Source organism: Cibotium barometz, chromosome 3 (assembly GCF_041138505.1).
Source record: "Cibotium barometz isolate CiBa-2024 chromosome 3, ASM4113850v1, whole genome shotgun sequence".
NCBI lineage: Eukaryota > Viridiplantae > Streptophyta > Polypodiopsida > Cyatheales > Cibotiaceae > Cibotium > Cibotium barometz.
Genome location: NC_141048.1, coordinates 68900435 through 68927455, shown reverse-complemented (window position 1 = coordinate 68927455; position 27021 = coordinate 68900435). Strand labels below are relative to the sequence as shown.

Sequence of the window (27021 nt, the reverse complement as noted above, 5' to 3'; positions counted from 1 at the left end):
GCTCTTGGTTGTGAAACCAACTACAGGGAGCTGGGGTGCCACCTGAGCAAATCCTGAGATAGCGACTTCGTGAAGAGGTCCACCGTACTGTCCTCCGTCGAACAGAACTCTAGCAAGATGTCATCAGCAACGATTTGTTCACGAACAAAGTGCCTCTGGATGACCATGGGTTCCTCCAGTGGAAGCCCAATCCTACACTGCAACCTCTACAACCTCACCACCTCATAAGCAGCATAACAAGCAGCCTGGTACTCTGCCTCTGTCAACGACAAGGCAAAAGATGACTGCCTCTTATTGCTCCATAAAACTGCTCCTGGGCCTGAAGTAGATCTCCTCGTGTCCGGATCTCCTCCCCAAACTGAGTCACTCCAACCGTGGAGTCGGACTCCATCAATCAATCCCCCTCCTGTGTAAAAGAGTCCATGATCCTTCACATGTTGTAGAAACCACAAGATACGCAATCCTGCCTCCCAAAGAGTCATCTGCAACCATGAGCACAACTGCCTCATCAGGAAGCTCCCGTCCAATCTGGTGTCCATCAACCAAATCAATGAACCATTCTGCTTCCGAGTCAAAGAGGCATCACACTGCTCACAAGGATCAACACCTGCTACGGTGCAAAGCCAAGTCCTGGAAACCTGCTGAAGACCACGCAAGGCCTTCTAAAACCTGTCAACCACCCCTCTGAATCCGGAACCACAAAGCCTGGAGAATCCACCTCCTTCTGCAAGTAATCAACTGCCACCTGCTTGGCTTTCCGTGAGGTCCCCGTGGAAAGAACATCCTCATCCACAGGAGTTTCTTTGTCCCAAATGCTACGAGACATCAGAGCATAAGTCATCTATTTGGTTTCCTCTGACTGACGAGCACACTCATCACAAACCTGAGAACCTGGGAGAGAGAGTGCTGAAAGCTTGTAAACTCCATTCTCCACTCCGCTTCCCAAACCACCTGGCCTGTTGCTTTGTCCACCCGTACGCCAGTCTTGCAAACCTGATGCACTGATAAAACAGATGAAAACCAAGTGACGGAACATACAACACCTGGGAGGAATGCTTCCCCCCTCTGCCATCGGGAACTATCTCCAACCTGCCCTCATTGTGAACTGGGATAGTGGATGTATCCCCAGTAAGAATGTGACCAGAATACCTGCAGAGATCTTGTAAATCTGAACGGGAAGGAGTCATGTGCCTGGAAGCACCACTGTCTAGAATCCACTCCCGAGTATCCGCTGCGGAGAATCCTCCAACCTCCTCCCTGCTTGAAGAAAATGAAACATCGGTGTCCATCACCTCCTGGTGCACAAAAGCTGGAGTCTTCATGATTGCTGCTGAGGAATCTTCACCCTTCTTGGTCTTCCGCTTGGGACACTGCCTCCAATAGTGGCCTTTCTCGCCACAATCATTACAGGTCCTCTCTGCCTTCAGTTTCTCGCGGCGGTCAGCGACGGACTTCTTCTCAGAAGACTTCTTTCTATGGGGAGCTGACCTATCTAAAGAACCCCAGAATCAAATGAATCAAAAATCAGATTTGAATCATAAATAAAGGCGGCCTTTCGACCGTTGGCCAGTTAAGGCCTCCGAACCTCCACCCTGAGGAGGGTTCGTGAATCGTTCCTCTTGGTCCAAGACCATGGGCACAAGCTCCTCCCACGTGATGGTGCTGAGCGTGCCACTGGTAATCAAAGACAAGTAAAATGCTGAGTACTTAGAGGGCAAATGTGACAGCAACGTTATGGCCATGTCCTCTGACGATATCTCCTTCCCAGCCTGAAGAACTTCCTACTGAAGAGCCTGCAGCTTGTTAATATGCTCCCGCATCGTCAACGACTTTGCTGGGCTCATAACCCGCATCTGTACTTCCAAGGAAATCCTCTTCATGGGCGATACCTTGTTGTAAAGAGAAGCCAAATGTTGCCATATACCTCTGGCCAGCGTCATTTGCTTTACATGATTGATTACCTGCGGTGTGCAGTTGAGGAAGATAAACGAACAGACCCTGGCGTTGACACGATCCCACATCTGTGCCTGTGCCTCCCGGTCCTTTCGGATCGATGGTAACTCCCCTTTCTCTACTTCCGGCCGTGTAACCCCAATAATGATGAAATCAGCGAGGTCCTAAGACTCCAGAACAGATTCCATCATAACCTTCAATGACAGATCTGCCATTGCGGGGATGTACACTGAAAAAGGGTGGGTGGGTGGGAACAAAGAAGAACTTACACCTGCAAGTGGCTGTCCAGCAAACCAGCCCGCCGTCCTCTTGCGTCTCCTGTTCCCAAACAGTCCCGTACAGTCCACCAATCAACAACACAACAGTCCCCCTCTTGCTCACATAAATCCCAAGAACTATCTAGAGCCTAGGGCTCTGATACCATGTCAGAATGCGCAGCGGAGATGATGACCAGATCTGGGAACACGAGCAAACGCAATGCAGAAAACAACAGCACGAGAGAGAGAGAGAGATAGAGGCGTGTAACTCTGCTCTATACACAAAGAAGATCCCAAAATGATACACAAGTGGCAAGGGCTGTGGGGCCATTTTATATGGCCCCCAAACAGCAGTCGGCCTGCTGTAGGGCAGCTGACAGGGCCTGAACCTCCACGACCAGCCATGATCACCAGTCGGCCAGCAGCAGGGTGTCGGCCAGCTCATGTGGGAGGTTGTGGACCTGAAGCAACACAATCAGCCAGCACCAGCATGTCCAAATGCAGTCGGCCAGCTTCAGAGGTCCTCCTTCCACCAGAGGGCTGCCACCCAAGCCACAGAAAAATTGGGGAAAATGGGGAAAAAGTACGGGGAGTGAGGAAAAATGAGAAAACACCTACAAGGGCGGGCACACCCACAACAAAGGCCCTGGTGTCTACAGAAAGACAGGAGATGACTTCTAACAGTTGTGGGGACACTGTTGATTTAATCTGGTCTATGAGCAAGAGAGAGGGATGGGACAATAGCATTGACATAGTCTCGTCATTTGCTAGGGATGGTTGGCTGTGTGTTGATAGTTTGGCTACATTGGGTTGTAGACAAGCCCTCAAATGAGTCGGCGGTGTGTATAGTTTGGTTACATTGGGTTGTAGACAAGCCCTCAAATGAGTCAGCAGTGTGTATAGAGCCTTTGCTAATCGTAGAAGCATACATATCCAGGATGTGGCTGGTAGTGTCCGCAGGGTGGCACAACTGACAGCCCATGAGCCTTCTTCAAAAATGTACATGTTCTCTATCACAGAATATCAGGGATGTGGCTGGTAGTGTGGAATTCTAGGGTCTTGGATATTGGTTGTTGCTTGCAAAAACATAGCAACATAATTGAGGTTGTGTGTCACTATTGAAAGTAATTAGGCACTTATGATGTTTTTGGCGGGTTTTGCAAAAACAGGTTGTAGCTCTGCTTATGTTGCACTTGTACTTGATAAACTATGGGAGCCATCAAAGAAGAGTTTGGATTCAGAGGAAGAAAGTGTGCCAAATGAAGAGGAACCAGAAGAGGAGGAGGAGGAAGAGCAGGAGGGGCTTTCTGGAGAAGCTGATGCTGATAACACAAGCCAGGGCAATGAAGCTGACGATGGTCAACAAGAAGAGGGCAGTGAGTCTCTTGAGAATTCTCAAGGAGAAAATATCAAGAGAAAAGTCAAGCCACCAAAACCTCCCAATTACAAGAAGAAAGTTTTGCTTTATGTAGCAGCAACACCCAACAATGAGTTTTTGATAAACAAGCAGCTGGATAAGAAACTTGTATGCTCTTAACCAACACACACACACACACACACACGCGTGCGCGCGTGTGCATGCACAGCACATGTATGCATGTCACTCACACACACGCATGCACACACATGTACGCGCACGCACACGTGCATGCACACATCCTAGTACACATGCACACACATGTATGTATATGCATATATACATGTGTGTATGTGTGAATCGTTTGAATTTTGAAAGCACTAATGTGCATAATAACCATGGTGAACTTGCCAGGGAGCTGTTACTTTCAATGTCTTGTTGCAAGGACTTCCAAGACTACATATTGCAAATGTGCTGTATCAGGAAGGTAGGCCAGTGCATTGAGTTATCCATCTTCAGATCTTTCTGTGTCATACTTGAATGGTTGAAGGCTAGGTTTTTCTGTAAAAGAAAAAATTGTTGTATCCTGCACTATGGTCTGTAGCTTAGTGTGCAGCACAGTTCTCCTACTACTACAACGCTTTGCAGCAAAAAGATTTCTGGGATGATACAGGTTGAAGGAGATATTAACGGGTTTGTCCTCGAAAACGACGACCATAGCTTTAAGATCTGTCCTTGTTGCCAGCATAGTTGTTATGAGGCACGCCTCTAACGGTTTGAGGCGTTCAACTCCTTGGTCGAGGCGTCTTACAAATTTTATTTTATTTAATTAATTAATTTATATTTTTACCGGTTTGAGTCTCTAGACGGGGGAGTTAAGGCCCTCTCACACACTCTCTCCCCCTCTCATACATTCTCTGCCTCCCTCCCTTAGGCCTTTCTCAAGACCCACACACACTGGGATGATGATGTTTTTTATACCCACTTTTGGAGCTATCTCTGTACTCTACAATGTACTTTGTAGTTGGATCACGGTTTTGGATCCGCTACAACCTCAGCTCATAGACTTTAGAGCTTAGATAGATTAGCCCCCATCATACCTTACTCAAGTTTATCCCAATTTTGGCCTTCTGCAGACGTTTAATACAGCTTTCTTTCTTTCTTCTTTCTTTCACACACACTCTCTCTCCCTCTCTCATACACACCCTCTCTCTCCTTCATTTCTTTCTTTCTTTCTCACACACTCTACCATGTACTTTGTAGTTGGATCACGGTTTTGGATCCGCTACAACCTCAGCTCATAGACTTTAGAGCTTAGATAGATTAGCCCCCATCATACCTTACTCAAGTTTATCCCAATTTTGGCCTTCTGCAGACGTTTAATACAGCTTTCTTTCTTTCTTCTTTCTTTCACACACACTCTCTCTCCCTCTCTCATACACACCCTCTCTCATCTTTATTTTTTCATTTTCTGGGTTTTTTTTATCCAGACATTGTATCAGATCCACCATGATGTAACTTTTGGTCTCATAGGTCATTATGGCCTTTTGAAGACGTTAATATAACATTTCATTTCATTTCTCCCTCCCTCAAGGCTCATACATACACACTCTAGTCTCTCTCTCTCTCGACACTCGTGGTGTCTGACATGAGGCAAAAGGTTTTGGATGAGTGCCATGCTTCTCCATATGCTGGTCATAGAGGCATAATGCCTACTACACACATGATTGAGCGGTTTTTCTTTTGGCCAGGTATACGGAAGGACATAGAGGCACATGTACGCGCATGTATCACTTGTCAAAAGCTGAAATTTGATGGGCAAAAGGCACTAGGTTTGCTTCAGCCATTGCCTATTCCCACGCAGCCATGGGAAAGTATTACAATGGATTTCATTATGGAATTACCACGGACCCAACACGATAATGATGCTATTTGGACAATTGTGGATAGTTTTAAGCGAGCTCACATCTTGCCGGTCAAAAAATCTGAGCATATGGTTAAAATATATCTTGCACAAGTGTTCAAGCATCATGGAATGCCGAAGTCCATTATGGGGGATAGAGATCCCAGGACTACAAGTCTCTTTTGGCGGGCCTTATTTGATAATATAGGCACTAAATTGGACTTCTCATCAGCTTACCACCCTCAAACGGATGGGCAAAGTGAGGTTGCAAATTCAGCCGTGTTGGATCTCTTGAAATGTTATGTAGCGGATCAAAAGTCTTCTTGGGAGAAGTACTTACCGCTTGTGGAATTTGTATACAACAACAAGGTGCATGCATTTACAGGAAAGGCCCCATTTGAGATTGTTTATGGTAAAGTGGTTTTGCCACCCATCCTTCGCACAAAGGATGAGATATTTGCACGTAAGAGACTTGGATATTGCTTTTGCTTAGGTGCGGACAACCATTGCAAGGTCACAAGACAAGCATAAAAAGACTGCCGACAAGCATAGAAGGCAATTTAATGTCAAATGGAAGATTGGGTATTGCTTTAATTTGAGAAAGCAAGACTTGCAAAGAGGCCTAGCAAAGAGGGTGCATACCCTAAGCTTGCAACCAGGTACTATGGGCCTTTTCGAGTGATCGAGAAGATCAATGAAGTGGCTTCAAATTGGCATTGCCACATATACAATGCTTTTTATGTGAGTCTTCTTCGCAAGTACATAGGGCCACAGCCCAGTGAACCAGTCATTGAGGATCCACCACAAGTGGATGAGCTTGAGGAGATTTTGCAGCCATTGTATCAGAAGGAACGCAAACTTGTTGCAGGCAAAGTTGTCAGGCGTTACCTTGTGAAGTTCAAGAACTATTTTCCCATTGATGCTAAATGGGTAGATGAAGGCAATTATCTTTCATGAGATAACCCTCTTTGATCATATATGAGGCATGTGCATGACCAGCCATCAAATTAGCCCAAATAGTGGCAAAATCAGCATCCATATGATACAAATCACGCATGGTAGACAAGTCCCTATGAGAGGCAACCGAGATAGCTGCTACATATGGCTTTCGTGACAATGGATCTGCCACTACATTCTTCTTTCCTGGGGTGTGCAAGATGTGAAAATGAAACATAGAGAGGAAAATGACCATCCTCATATGCTTCTCCGACAATTTAGTTTGGGTAAGAAAATACCTCAAACTCTGGTGATCTGTCTTCATAGTGAAATTAGCCCCAAGAAGGTAATGTTTCCATATGGTAAGTGCATGAATTACAACCAAGAGCTCTTTCTTATAAATGCCAAGAGAGAGCTCTGCATCATGGAATCTACGGCTCTCATAAGCCATAGCATGTCCCTCTTGATTTAGGACAGCTCCCATGCAATTTCTAGATGCATCACATTCCACATTGAATGACTTTTGCAAATCCGGAATGATCAACACTAGACCATGTGTAGTTGCATTTATCAATTTGAGGAATGCATCCCTCTCTACATCAGTCCATTTGAATATTGCCTTCTTCTTTGTCAAATCATGCAAAGGAGAAGCAATCCATGCAAAGTCCCGAATGAACCTGCAGTAAAAAGGGCATAATGTCAAGACCCCACCGGATCTCCTCGTGATCGTTCCTGGTACGAGACTCTAAAACTGCAAACAAACAAACAAACAACAAGGGGTGGCAGGCCTGACTCACCTCCCAACCATGACAGCCGTGGGCAAGCCCACAGTCTTGGCTGTCCCCACCGAGCCACGAGCTGAGCTAACTAGGTTGACGTACCGACCAGCCTCTACCTCGTGACGTCCCATACCGCCACGAAGCTACCCTCGTGGGCCTCGAGATTGTTGCCGGCCTCGGCTGCGTAAAGCAGGTGCACGTCTGCACTAGATCCAGACTCCAAGACCATAGAACTCTCACAAACTCGCGAGACTCTCTATATCTCTAATGACTAACCTTGGCCACTCTCTTATAGGCTCTTGGCCGGTCATCGGGCGTCCACACTTGGGCGCCCGCCCGTCCATGCTTGGGTGCCCGCCCGTTAGTCTATCCCTAACTCAGCTCGCCAATCAGCTTGCCTAGCTCCAAGCTTCCCCAAACCTCGAAGCTAGTCTTGTGTGCGTGTAGCACACGGTAGATATGCACTGTGCACATGACATACTCCCCTTCCTCTAAGAGCTCACTCTTGAGCTCACTCAAAAGCCAGGGTAATCTCTCTGAAGAGTAGTTAATGTCTCCCATGTAGCGTCCTCCTCAACACGATCCTTCCACTTGATCTTGTATTCTGTGATAAGCGTATTACGCAATCTTCTTTCACGAAATCCAAGAATCTTTTCAGGTTCGTGCGGAATAAATGTCATGTCCTCGACATCTATAATTTCTTGAGGAGTAACTAACTGGTCCGTACCACCCAGTACTTTCTTAAGTCTACTGACATGAAATACAGGATGAACTTTCACATGAGAAGGCAAATCCAATTCATATGCAATTCGTCGTGTAATGCGAAATGGTCCACAGTATCTAGGGGATAATTTCGGAGATCGACCTGTCCGTAAAGTCTCAGAATCTTTCGGAACTCGCAAATACACCATCGTTCCTTCAGAGAACTCTCGCGGTGAACGATGTCTATTAGAATAAAATCTGTCTCGGTCTTGAGCACTTCTAATAGATTCCTTTGCAACTTGTAACATTTCCTACATATCTTGCAAAAAATTACGTGCTGCATCATGCTGAAGTCCTGAGAATCCTACTGTAACAGGTGATCTAGGTTGAAAACCATACATAAGCATGAAAGGACTAAACCCTGTACTCGTCTGCTTAGTACTTTTATATGCAAATTCTAACATAGGAAGATAATCATCCCATGAACTCTGTCTTTTGGATACATATGCTCGAAGCATATCCTCCAAAATTTGATTCACTCTTTCAGTCTGGCCATCAGATTGAGGATGATCTGAGGAACTCAAATTCAAAGTTGTTTCCAACTTCTCAAAAACAAGTTTTCAAAAATCACTCGTAAACTTAGAGTCCCTATCACTGACTATGTCCTGCGGTAACCCGTAGAGTCTAAACAATTGCTCGATAAACTGCCGTGCTAATTGCGTAGCTGTAATTTCTGGGTCGGTAAAAATCTAGCCATTTTTGTCAAGCGATCTACCACAACCCAAATAGAATCGTGGCCTTGATGTGTTCTTGGCAATCCGGTAATAAAATCCATGGAAATGCTTTCCCATTTATTACCTGGGATTTGCAAAGGATGCAACAACCCAGCCTGTCTAAAGCATTCAGCTTTATTTGCCTGACAAATCTGACACTTGAGAACATAATCTTCTACATACCCTTTCATCTTTGGCCAATAAAAAGTGTGTTTCACTAACGATCATGTCCTGTGTACCCCAGGGTGTCCAGCAGAAGGGGCGTCGTGACACTCCGTAAGAATCTTGAACCTAATGTCCGGGATCTGTGGTACACAAATTTTGTCATTACGGAATAGTGAACCATTCCGAATCATCCACTGGCCTCCTGTGCAGCCTGAATAGTAGACTGCTCAGTCATCGAGTCTTAGTCAATCAATGAGCTCTCGTCCTGGATCTTCTGCCAAAATGGACCAAAATAACTATCAGTCTTGCAAAGCCCTCTCAATGACTGAAATAAGTCAGTAGAAATCTCGGTGAACGACAAAGTATTCACCTCTCGAATTCGACTAAGCGCATCTGCAACACTATTCATGGACCCTTTCCGATAATCTCAAAATAAAAATCTTACATTAACTCAGCCCAACGAGCTTTCCTTCCTCTCAAATCATCCGCATCACACACATACTTGATTGACTGATGATCAGTCAATACCATAAACTTGGAGCCATATAAATAATGTCTCCAAACCTTGAGAGCATGAATCACAGCATAAAGCTCCTTCTCAAGGGTTGGCCAACGAGATTGAGTGTCGTCTAGCTTTTTACTTTCAAAAGCAACCAGTCTACCATCTTGAAATAGAGCAGCCCCAGTCTGGCATCAGTTTCAAGAACATAAGGCCGACTAGGATCGGGTAAGGCTACGTAGGTGCTTCCTTGACTTTATCTTTCAAAAATCTGAAGGCCATATCCAAATCGTTATTCCAAGTGATAGGCTGATTTGACTTACATCCATGACCTTTCAGTAAGTCGGTCATCGGTAGTGTGAGCTGAGAGTACTTCCGCACAGATTTTCGAAGAAAAACAACAAAACCGAGAAAAGAACGAAGTTGTTTCACTGTTCGCGGTATAGGCCAGTCCAGAACTTCTGAACTCGGTCATAGTCAATGCTCAATCCATCTCGAGTGATCTTGTGTCCCAAGTAAATGATGTCTGTCATAAAGAACTCACATTTACTTAATTTAGCATATAGTCGATTCTGTCTTAAAATAGATAAGACAATCGTGAGGTGTCTAACATGATCCTCAAGAGTACGACTATATATCAAAATATCATCCAGGAACACCACCATAAATGTTTCCAAATGTTCACGAAAAAGATCGTTCATCATTTGCTGGAAAGTGACTGGAGCATTGTATAATCCAAAAGGTAATACGAGAAACTCGTAATGGCCACACCTAGTCCGAAAGGCGGTTCTTTCGACATGCCTTTCATGAATACGTATCTGGTGATAGCCAGTACGTAAATCTATCTTCGTGAAATATTTCGCTCTTGCTAACCTCTTCGAAGGTTGGTTCAAAGACTTTCTTCAGTCGTGTTAGCCATAGGTGCGGAGAACTTTCGTTTATGCTTGTTCCCCTGTTCGATAATGGGTTTGGACTTGGAAGAGACCATTGTATCATCATAGATACGAGCTGAATGAATGGCCTCGTCCAATGTTTTGCATTTGTTATTTTTAACTTGTAAACGATATGAGTTTGGTAAACCAGCTACGAAGAACTCCAAAAGAGTAGTGGGATCCATCTTTGTAGCTTTCATCTGCAAGTCCCTAAACTTCTGGAGGTAGACCTCATAAGTGAGGTGCTGCGAGGTAGCTGAAAACTGGGCAACAACATCATAATCATCCTCTTTCTTGAGGAATTCTTTCTTGAAGACGTCTTCGAATTGTGCCCAAGTTGTTGGCTTAGGGTTGAGTTCCTTCCACCAAAGCAAAGCTTTGCCTGAGAGGAAACCTGCTGCTAACTGGATCTTTTTTCCATCATCATATGGATGAAACTGAAAGTGAACTTGCCACTTACGTAGCCAAGTGTCCACGATCTCCTTGGTACGCTGCTTTTGCTCGCCCCCGAACGGTTCCGGAGTAATGTTGGGGCCTAAAGCAGAGGCCAAGGTATCCATACCCGAAAGAGTAGAGAGGGTAGTGGTCAAGAGAGCGATGGAGTTCTGCAAAGCTTGCATCTGGGCTGTGATTTGTGCCTGACGTTCCGACGAAGAAGCTTCGAGAGCTACTTTGAACTCTTGGAAATCTGATTTTGACACATAATCGTGAAAAAGATCGGCATCGGTATCTTCCGTAGCCGGCAAGCCTTCGTGTTCAACAAGGGGCTCTAACTCCGATTCTTGGGTCGACATCGTGAAGAGGACAAGTGGAGAGAAAATTCGATCTTTGCACAATAAAAGTGCAAGGGAACTTGAGAGCTTGAGAGCTTGAAAGCTTGAGAGATGTGTGGCAAGAAGCCCACTCAAGGGGTTTATATAGCCTGCCCCAAAAGCTACTTGAGCTTTTGCTTTTGAGTTTTTGTATTTTATATATATATATATATATATATATATATATATATATATATATCGATATATATATGCTGTTTTCTTTAAAAAAAATAAAACATCTTTTAAACCTTGGAGGGGACCTTTAAACCTTTAAAAAAAAAAATTTAATAAAAAAAAACCAAAAGCGCCTCAAATCGGCGAAGGCTTTCTTGGGTTTTTTTTTTCTCTTCCCTCCTGGATTTAGCGCCGCTGGCGTGCTGCTTTCGCCACTTGCGCTACTGCCGTCACCCACCGGGCTAGAGGCGCCTGCTTTTGCTGCTGTCGGCCACCTCGCCTGTTGTTGGCCACCTCGCTGCAACATCGCGGTCGTGCTGGTGCCGCCTATGCTCAGGCGTCCAGGACGGCCTGCGCTGGCTTGCACCCAGGCTTGGCCGCCTGACTGCATAAGCCCAGGTGTCTGGCCGCTTGGCTACGCAGGCCTGGTCGCCTGGCTACGCAGGCCTAAGCGCCTGCCTGCATAGCCCTAGGCGCCCGCCAGCAGGGCCGCCTTCGTACACCTGGCCGGCTGCCAGCCTTTCCGCATGCACAGGCACGATTGCCTAACGCCTGCCAACCAGCCTCGCCCGGTTCGACCAGCACTGCCACAACCGCCTCTCGTGCTTTCTCTCTCTCTCTCGCCAAAAGCAATGTGCTTTTTTTTCTGTTTTCTCCCAACGGTTCATGCGACTTCACAAACGAATCTTCAGCCTACTTCTTGCAAAGCAAATCGACCCTTCTTAGACCACCATCTCCATCATCATGGATTTCTTTGATGAAAAAAGCACATACTGAATCTAAAAACAACAGTATGCACATAAAAAACAGCAAGCTTTTTGAACACATACCTTTCTTCGACCTCATCTTCTCTACCTACCGACTTGCTCGATCACGAGGCATGCTCTGGTACCACTGTCAAGACCCCACCGGATCTCCTCGTGATCGTTCTTGGTACGAGACTCTAAAACTGCAAACAAACAAACAAACAACAAGGGGGTGCAGGCCTGACTCACCTCCCAACCATGACAGCGGTGGGTAAGCCCACAATCTTGGCTGTCCCCACCGAGCCACGAGCTGAGCTAACTAGGTTGACGTACCGACCACCTCGTGACGTCCCATACCGCCATGAAGCTACCCTCGCGGGCCTCGAGACTGCTGCCGGCCTCGGCTGCGTAAAGCAGGTGCACGTCTGCACTAGATCGAGGCTCCAAGACCATAGAGCTCTCACAAACTTGCGAGACTCTCTATATCTCTAATGACTAACCTTGGCCACCCTTTTATAGGCTCTTGGCCGGTCATCGGGCGTCCACACTTGGGCACCCGCCCGTCCATACTTGGGTGCCCGCCCGTTAGTCTATCCCTTACTCAGCTCGCCAATCAGCCTGCCTAACTCCAAGCTTCCCCAAACCTCGAAGCTAGTCTTGTGTGCGTGTAGCACACGGTAGATATGCACTGTGCACATGACACATAATCCAAGAAAACTCTCATGCACTGATCTCAGTTCGGGTCAATTCCGAATTGCATCAATCTTTGTAGGATCCATTCGTACTTCATCTTTGGACACAATATGCCCAAGCTAATGTATCTCTGACAAGAAGAACTCACTCTTCTTTGCACTTATGATGAAGAGTTTATGCTTACAGAGTTCTTCAAAAACAATAGCCAAATGAGCTCTATGCTCTTCTTCAGTCTTTGAGAAGACTAGGATGTCATCAAAGAAGACACCTGTAAATTTCCTGTACCCACATAATATGTGATCCATCATTCTCGTGAATGTAGCCGGGGCATTCGTAAGACCAAAAGGCATAACAAGATACTCATAAAGTCCAAATGCTGTCTTGAAAGCAGTTTTATATACATCCTCAGGCACCACATGCACGTGATGATACTCACTCTTGAGATCAATTCGGCTAAAGCATGTCGATCTATACAACTTGTCAAGGATGTTGCCTGTGCGTGGAATCGGGAACCGATTCTTAATGGTAAGCTTATTCAAAGCTCTATAATCCACACACATATGAAAAGATCTATCCTTCTTTTGAACCAAGAGGATGGGTGAACAATATGGAGAAGAGCTTGGTTGAACCAAACCCTTCTCAAGAAGCTTGTTTACTTGCTTCATGATCTCCTCTTTTTGGGATGCACTTACACGATAGGCTAGCCTATTAGGTGGTGAGCTTTTTGGCACAATATCAATGTGATGATCTTCTGGTCGTACGGATGGCAACTCATCAGCAAAACAATCATTGTACTCTTGCAAGAATTTCGGCCTATCATTACTAAGAGTGTTTACATGCACATTATTTTCTTCAACATGATCCCGTACAAAATCAAGTACACAAAAATACTATTTTTCATTACTTTCTTAATTTGTACATGAGATACAAGGAGAATGGTATCACCCTCTTCATCAGCATCATCAATCACATGCTCTCGATCTTTATGCATGAAGGTGATCGTGTTGGTCTTGTAAGCCATGCACGGATCAACGTGTGTGCCAAGGCTTTCCAAGCAATACAGCCATTCAAAGGTGCTACAAGAAAGTCCTCATGATCCACATAGCCTTGAATGTGTATGCGCAACTTGCTAATAATAGGTATAACGTGCAATTCTCTACCAACAAAGGCAGTCCTTGCTTCAATTTGAGGATCCATGTCCTTCACTTCGATACCCAAAGGACCTGCCATGTGTGTAGATATGAAGTTCTCAGTTGCACAATCATCAAACATGAACAAAGTGGGCTGATCCTTAAGTTGTCCCCAAGCTTTACATACAACCCTGTCTTTGCTATCATGTGAAGTGTTGCCTTGCACATCCATGCATTTGCAATATGCTCAGTGCTACCACAAGCAATGCATTTTCCCTCGCTCATATACTGCTTTTTCTGCTCCGGAGTGAGACCATAGTCTCTCACTTGGAAGGGACGCTTCTTGGTAGACTTATTTTCAGCCTTTGGACCATACCATTTTTATCTTGGGTTTGGTCCTTCTTAGGTGGTTGTCCATTATTTTGTAGGTTTTGGACAGTTCTCTCTTTGCCTTGAAATGAGGGTTTAGCCTGTCAAAGTACGCAGCGGAGATGATAACCAAATCTGAGACCACAAGAGCAAGTAGAGTGTAGAAAATAGTCAGCACAAGAGGAGAGAGATAGGCGTGTAACTCTGCTCTACATACATAAGATCCCGAAGTGATACAAGATACAATGGCAAGGGGCTATGGGGCCATTTTATATGGCCCCAAACAAGCAGTTGGCCTGTAGAAAGGCAGCCGACAGGGACTAAATTCTCCACGACCAGCAAAATGCACCAGTTGGCCAGCTGTATCAAGTCGGCCAGCAGCTGTGAGAGGTCGTGGACCTGAAGGATCAGTCGGCCAGCTCATGGGCCCTCCTACCAACATAGGGCAACCACCCAAGCCAAGAAAATAGGGAAAAATGGGAAAAAAATACGGGGAGTGAAGAAAAATGAGAAACACCTACAAAGGGCGGGCACACCCACAACAGAGGCCCTGGTGTCTGGTAAAGACAGGAGATGACTTCTAACACCCCCTCTCCGCTCCTGGCTGTGAAACCAACCCTAGGGAGCTGAAGTGCTGCCTGAGCATAGCCTGAGGTAGAGACTTCATAAAGAGATCCGTTGCATTGTCCTCCGTCGAACAATAAAGTAGCAAGATGTCACCAGCCAAGATCTTCTCAAGTACAAAGTGATACTGTATCTCTATGTGCTTGGTCCGGGCGTGGAAGACCGGGTTCCGAGCAATAGCTATACAACTCTTGTTATCACACTGGATGACTGTGGGCTCCTTCTATGGAAACCCAATCTCGCCTAGCAGCCTCCGCAGCCACACAACCTCGCAAGCAGCCTGGTACTCTGCCTCTGTCGAAGATAGGGCAATAGTTGGCTGCCTCTTACTGCTCCAAGAAACTGCTCCTGAGCCGATGGTAAAACTGTAACCTGAAGTAGATCTCCTCGTGTCTGGATCTCCTCCCCAATTTGAGTCACTCCAACCTCGGAGTCTGACTCCATCCCCTCTTGTGTAGAGTCCTAGATCCTTCGTACTCTGCAGATACCTCAAGATCCGAATTCCTGCGTCCCAATGAGACTTCAATGGTGTCTGCATAAAAGAGCTTAACAGCCCCACGGAGAAGCTCAAGTCCAATCTGGTTTTCAGCAACCAGATCAATGAACAAACCAACTTCCGATACTGCGAGGCATCAACTGGCTCACAAGGATCATTAACAGTTAACTTTGTATTTGGGTCCATCAGCGAAGTAATAGGCTTGCAGTTCTCCATCCCAAAGGCCTCAAGCAACTCATGAACATACCGCTGCCGAGAGACAAAAAACCCCCTCTGGGTCTGACAGATCTGCAATCCCAAAAAGAAGTGGAGTAAGCCTAGGTCGGTCATCTCAAACTCCTTTGACAAGGCAGCCTTCGTCACACCAATGTCTTCCACATGACCGCCGGTGAGAATGAGATCATCCACATAAAGGATGATAATCGTAACCGTGCCGCGTTCTCCAAAGAGATACAGGTTGGGATCTGCAACCGATCTCTGAAAACCAGTCCGAACAAAGAAGGAATCAATCTTCTGATTCCAAGCCCTGGGAGCCTGTTTAAGACCATACAAGGCCTTACGTAACCTGTAAACCATCCCTTCTGATCCTGGAACAATAAAGCCTGGAGGCTGCTCAACATACACCTCCTCCTGCAGGTCACCATTAAGGAACGCAGATTTTACATCCATTTGATACACAGGCCACCTCTGAGAAGAAGCAAGGGCAAGAACGGTCCGAATCGTGGTCATCCTTGCTGTCGGTGCAAAGGTATCCTTGTAGTCGATGCCTGGCCGCCGCTGAGCATAACCTTTAGCCACGAGTTTGGCTTTTGTTTGTCCACCGACCCATCTGACGCATATTTGGTCTTAAAGACCCATTTGACACCAAATGACTGACCGTTTCAATGGCCTCGGTACCAACTCCCATGTGTTGTTCTTCTCGATGGCATCAAGTTCCACTTGCATGGCTTTCCTCCAAGTATCCTGTGAAAGGGCTTCCTTAACGGACGTGGGCTCCTTGTCCCGCATAATACGAGACATCAAAGCATAGTTTACCTGAAGAAGCTCCACTGTATTGCTTTTGTCGCGGACTTTATGCGATCTTCGAGGGCCGTCCTCTGTGGTCCACTCGGAGGGTAGCTCCATGACACCTCACTCCTGAAGGGTGCCCATCAACCACCTGGGTACTCGAACAGATCGTGGAGCCTCCTGTTGTTGCGGGGGCTCTACTCCAGCTGCAGGCTCAACCTCCTGTACTGACTGTGGTTGACCAACTGGAACAATGGTCTGGGAATCATCATCAGACTCCTCTGGATCTCCAAGAAGTGGCGGCTCCTCGACAGTGGATACTGGAACATGCTCATCAAATACCACATCTCGGCTGACAACAATCTCATTCCTCTCTGGATCATACAATCTGTATCTCTTGGAAAGAGAATTATACCCCACAAATATAAGCTTACGGGATTTGGAGTCAAGCTTCCCCCTCTGCTTCTTCGGAATATGTACATACGCATCGCTCCCAAAAACACGGAAGTGGGAGACATCAGGTTTCCTGCCAAAGTATGCCTCAAACTTTGTCATATTAGGTACTGAAGTCGTTGGAGACCGGTTGAGGGTATGGGCAGCCGTTGCCACAGCCTCTCTCCAAAGTGGACGAGGAAGATCACGATGCTCCAGCATGGTCCTCGCCATCTCCACCACCGTCCTGTTTTTTTGTTCTAGAACTCCATTCTCTGAAGGCGATTTTGTATTGGCCAGTTCCCTCTTGATGCCATGATTTGCACAAAATCTAACGAAAACATTCGAAGAGAATTCACCCCCTTTGTCAGCCCTGAGAGTCTTTACCTGCAATCCAGACTCTTTTTCCACCATCACGTGCCAATCCTTGAACCGTGCAAAAGCTTGGTCCTTCTGTGAAAGAAAGTAGACCCATGTGAATCTGGTACAGTCATCAACAAGCAGCATGAAATAGAGAGATCCTCCCAATGATGGTGCCTGCTGAGGTCCACACAAGTCAGTGTGAATCAACTCCAATGGTTTTGAAGCCCGCGTGGAAGCCTGCTTCGGAAAGGATTCCATGTGCTGCTTACCACGAATGCAAGAACTGCAACGTCCTTGCCTGCTGCCAACATCTGGCAAGCCAACCACCATGTGATCCCGGAAAGCTCGCCGCAGTGCATCCACATTTAAGTGGCCAAAACGAAAGTGCCACAGATCTCCGACCTGAGAACGTGTCAATGAGGAGAGTGCAGAGAGCTTGTAGATACCATTCTCCACACCGCCTTCCCAAACAACCTGGCCAGTCTCACGGTCCCATAGAGCAACTGAATGCTCCTCAAATTCCACCCGAAAGCCAGTCTTGTATACTTTATGCACTGACAGAAGATGAAAACCAAGAGCAAGGACGTAAAGAACACGGGAGGAATGCTTACCTCCCTTGCCGTCGGGAATATTCTCCATCCGGCCCTCACTGTGTATCGGAATGGTGGAGTTGTCACCAATGAAGATGCGACCTGACTGCCGTTTAAGATCCAAAAAGAAGTCTCGGGAAGGAGTCATGTGCCTGGAAGCACCACTCTCAAGAATCCACTCTCGGGTATCCTTTGCGGTGAAGCCAACTGCCTTCTCACTCGAAGACGATGAAGCATCTGAGTCCATCATCTCTAAGTGCACAAATGCTTGAGTCTTTGTAGCTGAGGCTGAAGAATCAGCACTCTTCCCAATCCGCTTAGGACACTTCCGCCAATAGTGGCCTTTCTCGCCACAATCATTGCAGGACCTCTCGGCCTTTAGTTTCTCTCGATCTGTGTGAGGCTTCTTCTCAGAAGACTTCTCCGGTGAAGCCTTCCCTTTGCCCTTGTTGTTATTCCGGCCTTTCGGCCCATATCTTCTTATGATATCTCCTTCCCAGCTTGGAGTACTTCCTACTGAAGGGCTTGCAGCTTGTTAATGCTCCCGCATCGTCGACGACTTTGCAGGGTTCATAACCCGCATCTGTACTTCCAAGGAAATCCTCTTCATGGGCGATACCCTGTTATAGAGAGAAGCCAAGTGCTGCCATATGCCTTTGGCCAGCGTCATATGCTTTACGTGATCGATTACTTGCGGTGTGCAGTTGAGGAAGATAAATGAACGGACCCTAGCGTTGACACGATCCCACATCTGTGCCTGTGCCTCGTGGTCCTTTCTGATTGACTGTAACTCCCCTTCCTCTGCTTTCGGCTGTGGAACCCCGACAACGATGAAATCAGCAAGGTCATATGACTCCAGCACAGACTCCATCATAACCTTCTATATGCCGTAATTGTTCTCGTCCAACTGACGGTCCACTGGGAACGTGGGGAGTGTTGGGATCTTCACATGCTTCTCAGCCATCTCTAACAAATCTGCCATCACGGGGATGTAACTGAAAAGGGTGGGTGGGTTGGAAAAAAAAACTTACACCTGCAAGTGGCTATTCAGCAACTCAGCCCGCTGTCCTCTTGCTTCTTCTCTTCCCGAACAGTCCCGAACAATCCACCAATCAGCAACGCAACAGTCCCCCTCTTGCTCAGAAAACTCCCAAGATCTATCAAGAGCCTAGGGCTCTGATACCATGTCAAAATACGCAGCGGAGATGATAACCAAATCTGAGACCACAAGAGCAAGTAGAGTGCAGAAAATAGACAGCACAAGAGAAGGAGAGAGATAGGCGTGTAACTGTGCTCTATATGCACAAGATCCCGAAGTGATACAAGATACCATGGCAAGGGGCTATGGGGCCATTTTATATGGCCCCAAACAAGCAGTCGGCCTGTAGAAAGGCAGCCGACAAGGACTGAATTCTCCACGACCAGCAAAATGCACCAGTCGGCCAGCTGTATCAAGTCGGCCAGCAAGCTGTGAGAGGTCGTGGACCTGAAGGATCAGTCGGCCAGCTCATGGGCCCTCCTGCCAACACAGGGCAACCACCCAAGCCAAGAAAATAGGGAAAAATGGGGAAAAAATACGGGGAGTGAGGAAAAATGAGAAAACACCTACAAAGGGCGGGCTCACCCACAACAGAGGCCCTGGTGTCTGGTAAAGACAGGAGATGATGTAACTCGCGGCGGTGCCCGAGGGACTAGGGCCTTTGACACACTTGTTGATACCATCAATGCATATCAAAACACTTAAACATGGCCACAACCTTAACACATATCCATCATCACTTTGCATAAAACATAAAAGCTGGACAAAACATCCACAAATGCTGAAAATAGATCTTGCACATGTGACACCACATAGAGGCCGGAATGGGCCGACCCCCCCCCCCCTTGGAGTATTCAATTACCCAAGGAGAATAATATCATGTACAAGCTTTGAGGGCCTTACTCTCCCCACGGGAGATGCCGGATTATCCATATACAAATGCCATAACACAGCCCAACACGAGGCAACCAAGCCGGAACATAGGTTGTAGAAATGCCGAGCCAACAATATAATCCATATACCTTCGTGTGGGTACTGATTCTTTCCCAAAAGCCACGGGTCTTCATGCAATAGAGCTGGTATAGCAAGTACAACTCTCCATTCAGCCGGTACAGTAGGTACAATGGTTGGTACAGTTGGTACAGTGGCTGGTACGGTGGCTGGTACAGCAGGTACAACAAGTACAAATATTGGTACAACATGTACAGTGACTAGTACAGCAAGTATAGTGGCTAGTATAGCAAGTACAAAAGCCGGTACAGCCGGTACAATGGGTGGTACAACAAGTACAAAAGCTGGTACAATCGATACAATGGGTGGTACAACAAGTACAACAAGTACAAGGACTGGTACAGCCAGTACAATGGCTGGTACAGCAGGTACAAAGGTTGGTACAACAAGTACAATGGCTAGAAATCATAATAAATGATTAAATACCCTTGCCTTCAGTATTTCTTCGCGATGGAAGCCTCCAAAACAGTCCCCAACAGCCGGTATTCTTCATGGGCAGCCTTCAAGAGAGAGAGAAAGAGAGTAGCCATCATTAGGGCAGCCTTCAACGGTGGTAGAGGCTAGTGTGCTGCAAGAGAGCCTCTCTTAATGAAGAGAGAGGGCTCCAATTTATAGATTTGGGCCTCCCATGAGCTAAAATGGCAAGAGAAGGCTACAATGACAAGTGGAGAGCCACACAATAGCTGAAGTGACAAGTGTGAGGCCACTTGTCTCACTTTGATCCACTTTCTAACAAGTGTCAGGCCACTTGTCTCACTTTGGTCCACTTTCTTGCCACATGTCTCAATCTAAGAGATGGGTCCTTCCATAAACTTTACCTCTAAAAATATCCCAACTAGTAGACATTCTGTCATAGGCACTTTGCCAACTCTTGGTATCTGCTCAATTCCAGATGTAATGACGCAAACAGAATTTCCATCGGAGTCGGGCCAAAAATAGCAACTCTCCTAAATTTTAGGAGTGTGGTCCTTTGTATTCTAGGATAATCCCCCATTCCCAAAGCTTGTACTTTCCAAATATTTAGACATCCTGGAGTCCACCAGACCCCTTTCATACTGGGAAATGTCTAGGCTGGTGACATCCTCCCCAGCTTCTTAAAAGTTGTCCACAACTTTAAGCTTCAAGCCATATATTCAAGATATAATGATCAAGTGGGCGAGACGAGACAGTCTCAAAAATCCAATATAATGGAAGAATCCATGTCCCAAACAAATGAGTGAGACTAAATAAGTCTCCATAATACCAATATCAAAATCATGTCCCCGAATCAATGGGCGAGAATTCCGTGGAAGATATGCTAGACACAGGCATAAGAGCCAATTGTGTCTCAATCACCAATATCAATGAGATAATCATATGCCAATGAAAATCACCAACCAGATGCTAAGACACTTAAATAAGTGTCATGCACAAGAAACTAGTGCCTCGCACAGAAACATGTGCTATGCACACAAACTGGTGCCATTCAAGAGCACAAACCATGGTGACAGAAAAACTGGTTCTCCATAGTTCTGGCAATCCTTTCTCCCAATCCCAACAGTTCCCATGTTCTCCCATACAATCCCAACTCTGATCAACAAGCATGGTGTGGAAACAATGAAACACTCACTCCACAATCGCAACACGAATCCATGGCACGCAGGATCTCGGCTTTCCAGTGGCTGGTTGCCCTGCAGTTGGCACCTAGCTTGTCTACAGTGGCCTTTTGCCGGCCTGCGTCCGATGCGGCCACCCATTGGAGACACAGAGACATTGCCTATGGGACTGTCCACAGTCGCAGCAGATTTGGCTGAGGATGCTGCACATTTTGGCCCCCCTCTCTCCAGAGGGCATGTATACGTGGGGAGCCACTGCTTGGTCGACTTCGTCAGGGCCAGCTCGGGGATACGAGACGGAGCAGGACAGCCAGGCCATCAGATTCATTGGGGCCAGCCTCGCCTTGTTCCTTCACCGGATTTCTGGACAGCCGGCTGGACACAGGAGAGGGATTTACGATGGGAGCTCCTCAGCAGCCTCACCATATGGTTCACCTGGAGAGCTCGTTGTTTCAGGGCCTCTGAGGGGAGACTGGAGCCACCAGCAGAGACTGTTCGGGCTATCTGGTAGGAGTTGATTCACACCCTGCGAGGACAGTATGACCGCATTTGGGGTGACTCGGATCGAGCGATCTTGTGGCGCCAGGCCTTCCACACCACTTGGCGCAGCGGCCCTTTCTATACTCTACACGCAGGTACCCCCCGCTGGCACTACAGGTCACCTGTTTGGATTTTTCCCCCTCCTATTGTATGATATAGTCCTCAGTTATTTGTACTTCTATTTGTACTTTTTTGCACCTAGCTGCCTTGATTGGATCTCTGCTCTGCCTTCTTATGAGTAGGAGAGGGTTTTGTAGCCCAGTGGGCTTTTTTTATAACTAATGAAAGGATCTTTTCTCGGAAAAAAAAAAAAACACGAATCCATGTGTATGGTGGAGTGTTCATTGAATTGCCCTCTCACAATCCCAACATGAATTCACATGCATGGTGAGATGAACAATGAACCTCTTGGCCTCTGTATGGGGAGATAGTGATTCTATGTCCCAAATAAATGGGCGAGTCGAGATATCATAATCCAAGCTCAAAGCACACAAACATGTGCCAATCCACATGACCCTTGGTGTACACATAAGTCCCTTGCCAACCAGGTATCATGTCCACTTTACCACTTGCACTCCGTGTTGGTACTCTGACCACACACCTTGGAGATGAGAGGTGGGCTTAAGTAACAAGATAAAACAATCACTCGCAGGCATAGATAGCCTGGTGTTCCATAAGCATTTCTGCTACACATAGTTTATAGGCATTTTGGCCACCAATAGTTTGTAGGCATTTCGGCCACCAACTGACACTACCCTCTCAAGTGCCCATGTTCCCTTCCATCTGCTCTCTCCACCCACACATGGTCGAAACAATCTTCAAGAGAGCACGTAGGACAAGAGAACATTACACAGGGTATGTTGTGCTCGACACTACCCTCTGAAGTGCCCATGTTCCCTTCCATATGCTCTCTATTGTTCCACCCACACATGGTAGAAACAATCTTCAAGAGAGCACGTAGGACAAGAGAACACTACACAAGGTATGTGAACCATGAGTTCCATAAGTCCAATGCATCCCAAATAAAGGGAGCTATAAAGAATAATACATCCCAATAAAAGGGAGTCATAAACATAATCCATAATCTTGAGGATCGATATAAATCCCTAGAAAAGAAGTCCAGGAATCCATAGACATGTATACCATAATTCTTGTATACCATAACTCTTACCACATACTCCGTGCTAACCACACACCTTGGAGTAGAGGTGGACTTTATCCATAAAAGCATCATATCCATGAGATATCCAAAGATTTCTTCTCTATAAACTCGGACAGATTCGTCCATAGAAATTGCTTGTGAAGCCCAATATCTATATAAATCTTGTCCAAGAAAGAAATCTCCATAGATATAATCCATCCCAATAAAGAGAGCCATAAACAATGTTTCCCTGAAACCATCTCAAGGCAAACAACACCACCTTTCTCCTTGCATGGCTACACAAGGATTAGTGAACATCAAAAACACTTCATAGCAAAAGCACTAACTTTGCAAACTCAAAGTATACTTACTTTTCTTTGCCAGGTTGGTCATGAAGCCAAAAGAAATATCTCATCACCATATCCTTAAGATATCCTGAGATATATCTCCATATAGCTTGCCTGTAAGCTTGATAATATAATCCACAATATCCATATGGAAAGAGTGCTAAACGTGTGCACATAAAGCCAACTTCACACTTCCAAGATAAAATTTTGTGAATTCATAAATCCTTAGATCAACAAGCTGTCTACTGCTCATGCTCTTCCTTCATAAGCTATGAAGCGGCTGGCCATGCTTAACAGCAATGATGGAAGTGTGGTCCCCACTTGAGATCTTTTCTCTTCCTTATTGATAGAAGGAAGCCTCCGCTTCCAAGAAAGCCTATGCTCTGATACCAATGTTACTCGCGGCGGTGCCCGAGGGACTAGGGCCTTTGACACACTTGTTGATACCATCAATGCATATCAAAACACTTAAACATGGCCACAACCTTAACACATATCCATCATCACTTTGCATAAAACATAAAAGCTAGACAAAACATCCACAAATGCTGAAAATGGATCTTGCACATGTGACACCACATAGAGGCCGGAATGGGCCGACCCCCCCCTTGGAGTATTTTATTACCCAAGGAGAATAATATCATGTACAAGCTTTGAGGGCCTTACTCTCCCCACAGGAGATGCCGGATTATCCATATACAAATGCCATAACACAGCCCAACACGAGGCAACCAAGCCGGAACATAGGCTGTAGAAATGCCGAGCCAACAATATAATCCATATACCTCCGTGTGGGTACTGATTCTTTCCCAAAAACCACAGGTCTTCATGCAATAGAGCTGGTACAACAAATATAACTCTCCATTCAGCCTGTACAGTAGGTACAATGGCTGGTACAGCCGGTACGGTGGTTGGTACAGCCGGTACGGTGGTTGGTACAGCAGGTATAGCAAGTACAAATGCTGGCACATCATGTACAGTGACTAGTACAATAGGTATAGTGGCTGGTACAGCAAGTACAGAAGCTGGTACAGCCGGTACAATGGATGGTACAGCAAGTACAGAAGCTGGTACAATCGGTACAATGGGTGGTACAGCAAGTACAATAAGTACAAGGATTGATACAGCCAATACAATGGCTGGTACAGCAGGTACAAAGGTTGGTACAACAAGTACAATGGCTAGAAATCATAATAAATGATTAAATACCCTTGCCTTCAGTATTTCTTCGCGATGGAAGCCTCCAAAACAGTCCCCAACAACCGGTATTCTTCATGGGCAACCTTCAAGAGAGAGAGAAAGAGAGTAGCCATCATTAGGGCAGCCTTCAACGGTGGTAGAGGCTGCAAGAGAGCCTCTCTTAATGAAAGAGGGCTCCAATTTATAGATTTGGGCCTCCCATGAGCTAAAATGGCAAGAGAAGGCTACAATGACAAGTGGAGAGCCACACAATAGCTGAAGTGGAGAGCCACACAATAGCTGAAGTGACAAGACTTGTCTCTCTTTGATCCACTTTCTAACAAGTGTCAGGCCACTTGTCTCACTTTGGTCCACTTTCTTGCCACATGTCTCAATCTAAGAGATGGGTCCTTCCATAAACTTTACCTCTAAAAATATCCCAACTAGTAGACATTCTGTCATAGGCACTTTGCCAACTCTTGGTATCTGCTCAATTCCAGATGTAATGACGCGAACAGAATTTCCATCGGAGTCGGGTCAAAAATAGCAACTCTCCTAAATTTTAGGAGTGTGGTCCTTTGTATTCTAGGATAATCCCCCATTCCCAAAGCTTGTACTTTCCAAATATTTAGACATCCTGGAGTCCACCTGATCTCTTTCATACTGGGAAATGTCCAGGCTGGTGACAGATGACTTCTAACATAGCCTTATTGGATCGACTCAACTTAGTTCCAATTGCTCGGTGGCAGTGGCGGCTGCGATTAGTTGGTATAAGGTGTGACCAGGATATCTTTGTAGTCCTGCTTTGTACATGGGTTGCAATCTCGGTTGAAACCTTCTCTTCCTTTCCGCCTCGCTGACATGCATAATTGGAGACACCTCCAAAAGCACTTTCCAAAACTTTTGCACATATGCATTCACCATTTCCTCCTCATTCTGCTTCACCCAATCCCACTTCATTGTTATCTCATTCAATGCATTGGGAGACAAGAGATTCAGCTTTCTTGGCCTTCAAACGATCATGTACCAATGGATCCTTGCGGCGGTAGAGCTTTAATTCTTCTTGTTGTGCATGAAGAAGAGCCTACATTCGAGTAAGTTCAGCCCTTAAGGCTATGGACTCTTCTTCCTACATTTTCTATTTGCCACGGGACGGTTCTCCCACATGTTCCTGTTCCCTAGTGTGCATCACATGAGTTTGCTCATCCTGTAAAGCATTGGAAGCATGCATTTCATTGTCCCCGCCTCTTGTGTTAGCATCTCCAACAGATAGCTAGTGTTCACGGGTGATCGCCTTTCACGATAGAAGTGGAAGAGAACCGTATGCTCTGATACCAATGTAACTTGGTTGAACACAATGCTAATCATTACACTTAAATACACCAAGATTTAATGGACAAAACATGCTCAATAGAAGAAGTAATTTACTGAATTGACAAGAGACGCACAATGAGCGGGAACGGCCGGATCCTCCCTCAAATAAAGTATATTGATCTTGGGAGAATCAAGTACATAGTGTAATGGGCATTTCTGAATAGATTTCCATACCAATGCATAAGAATATAGTATTGCAAACAATGTGGTTGTCGGTGTAGACTTGCAACTCACACTACCCTCTCAAGTGTCCAGGTTCCCTATCATCTTCTCTCTATTGTTCCACCAACACATGGTAGCAATAATCTGCAAGAGAGCACGTAGGACAAAAGAACACTACATAGGGTATGTGAACATGGAGTTCTGCTCCTCCCTCCTGCTACTTGCTTCCATATTTAAGCATCAAAGCTTACCAATTGCAAGTAGAGTCGATGATAGCAGAAGTCTTCACAATGGAAGTGTTTGGAGTGTTGAAATCTTCAGTTTGTCGCGATCCTTCGTGACAAAAGTCTTCAAAAGGATGAAGGGAACCCTGGGAAAGCTTCCCCTATGGTTCAACTTGAGAAAGGAAGGCTGAAATTAGGGTTTTCAGCAAAAAGACCAGAAATTACAGCAAATATAAGAGCTGTTTTGTTGAAATTCAGTCATTTGGAGTGTGTGGGAGAGTGAACACCACATGGAAACACTCTTGGAAGCTTGGAATACACACTAGCAGGCTTGGATATGAAGTTGGGAAGGCCTCATGAAGGGGGCGCCTAATTCTAGAGAGAAAGGGAGAGAGAGATGCTGAGATGTTCACTCTAGGTGTCAGGTAGAGAGGACAAGTGCCTTGTGGTGCAAGCTAGGATGGACACATGGCTGGTTGCTCCCTTTGTACAAATGTAACATGCAGCGGAAGTATTCGTATTGGAGGATCCTGTCACACAAATGCTCACACCGTCTTCTGTATCCTGAGTTTCGCGAGTTTAGCAATCCACTTTAAGACTTCAAACTTTTAAGAGATTTGAGAGAGAGAGAGAGATAAGAGCTGTACATCGTATGGGGTCTCGAATTACCCACTGAAGGGCCCCCTAGCCCGTTACCGAGATAGTATTTGCTTTAT

At 46.0% G+C, this 27021-nt stretch overlaps 1 protein-coding gene across 4 annotated transcripts in view; it reads left to right on the top strand.

The window, feature by feature from the left end:
- Positions 1 to 27021, top strand: part of LOC147640461 (flagellar radial spoke protein 2-like) — a 107020-nt gene that overhangs the window by 33318 nt on the left and 46681 nt on the right. For all 4 annotated transcript variants that reach the window (XM_086780893.1, XM_086780885.1, XM_086780901.1 and 1 more), the window contains exons 4-5: positions 3380 to 3735; positions 3982 to 4054. In XM_086780893.1, the coding sequence (XP_086637019.1) occupies positions 3380 to 3735; positions 3982 to 4054 (429 nt within the window). The remainder of the gene's footprint in view (positions 1 to 3379; positions 3736 to 3981; positions 4055 to 27021) is intronic.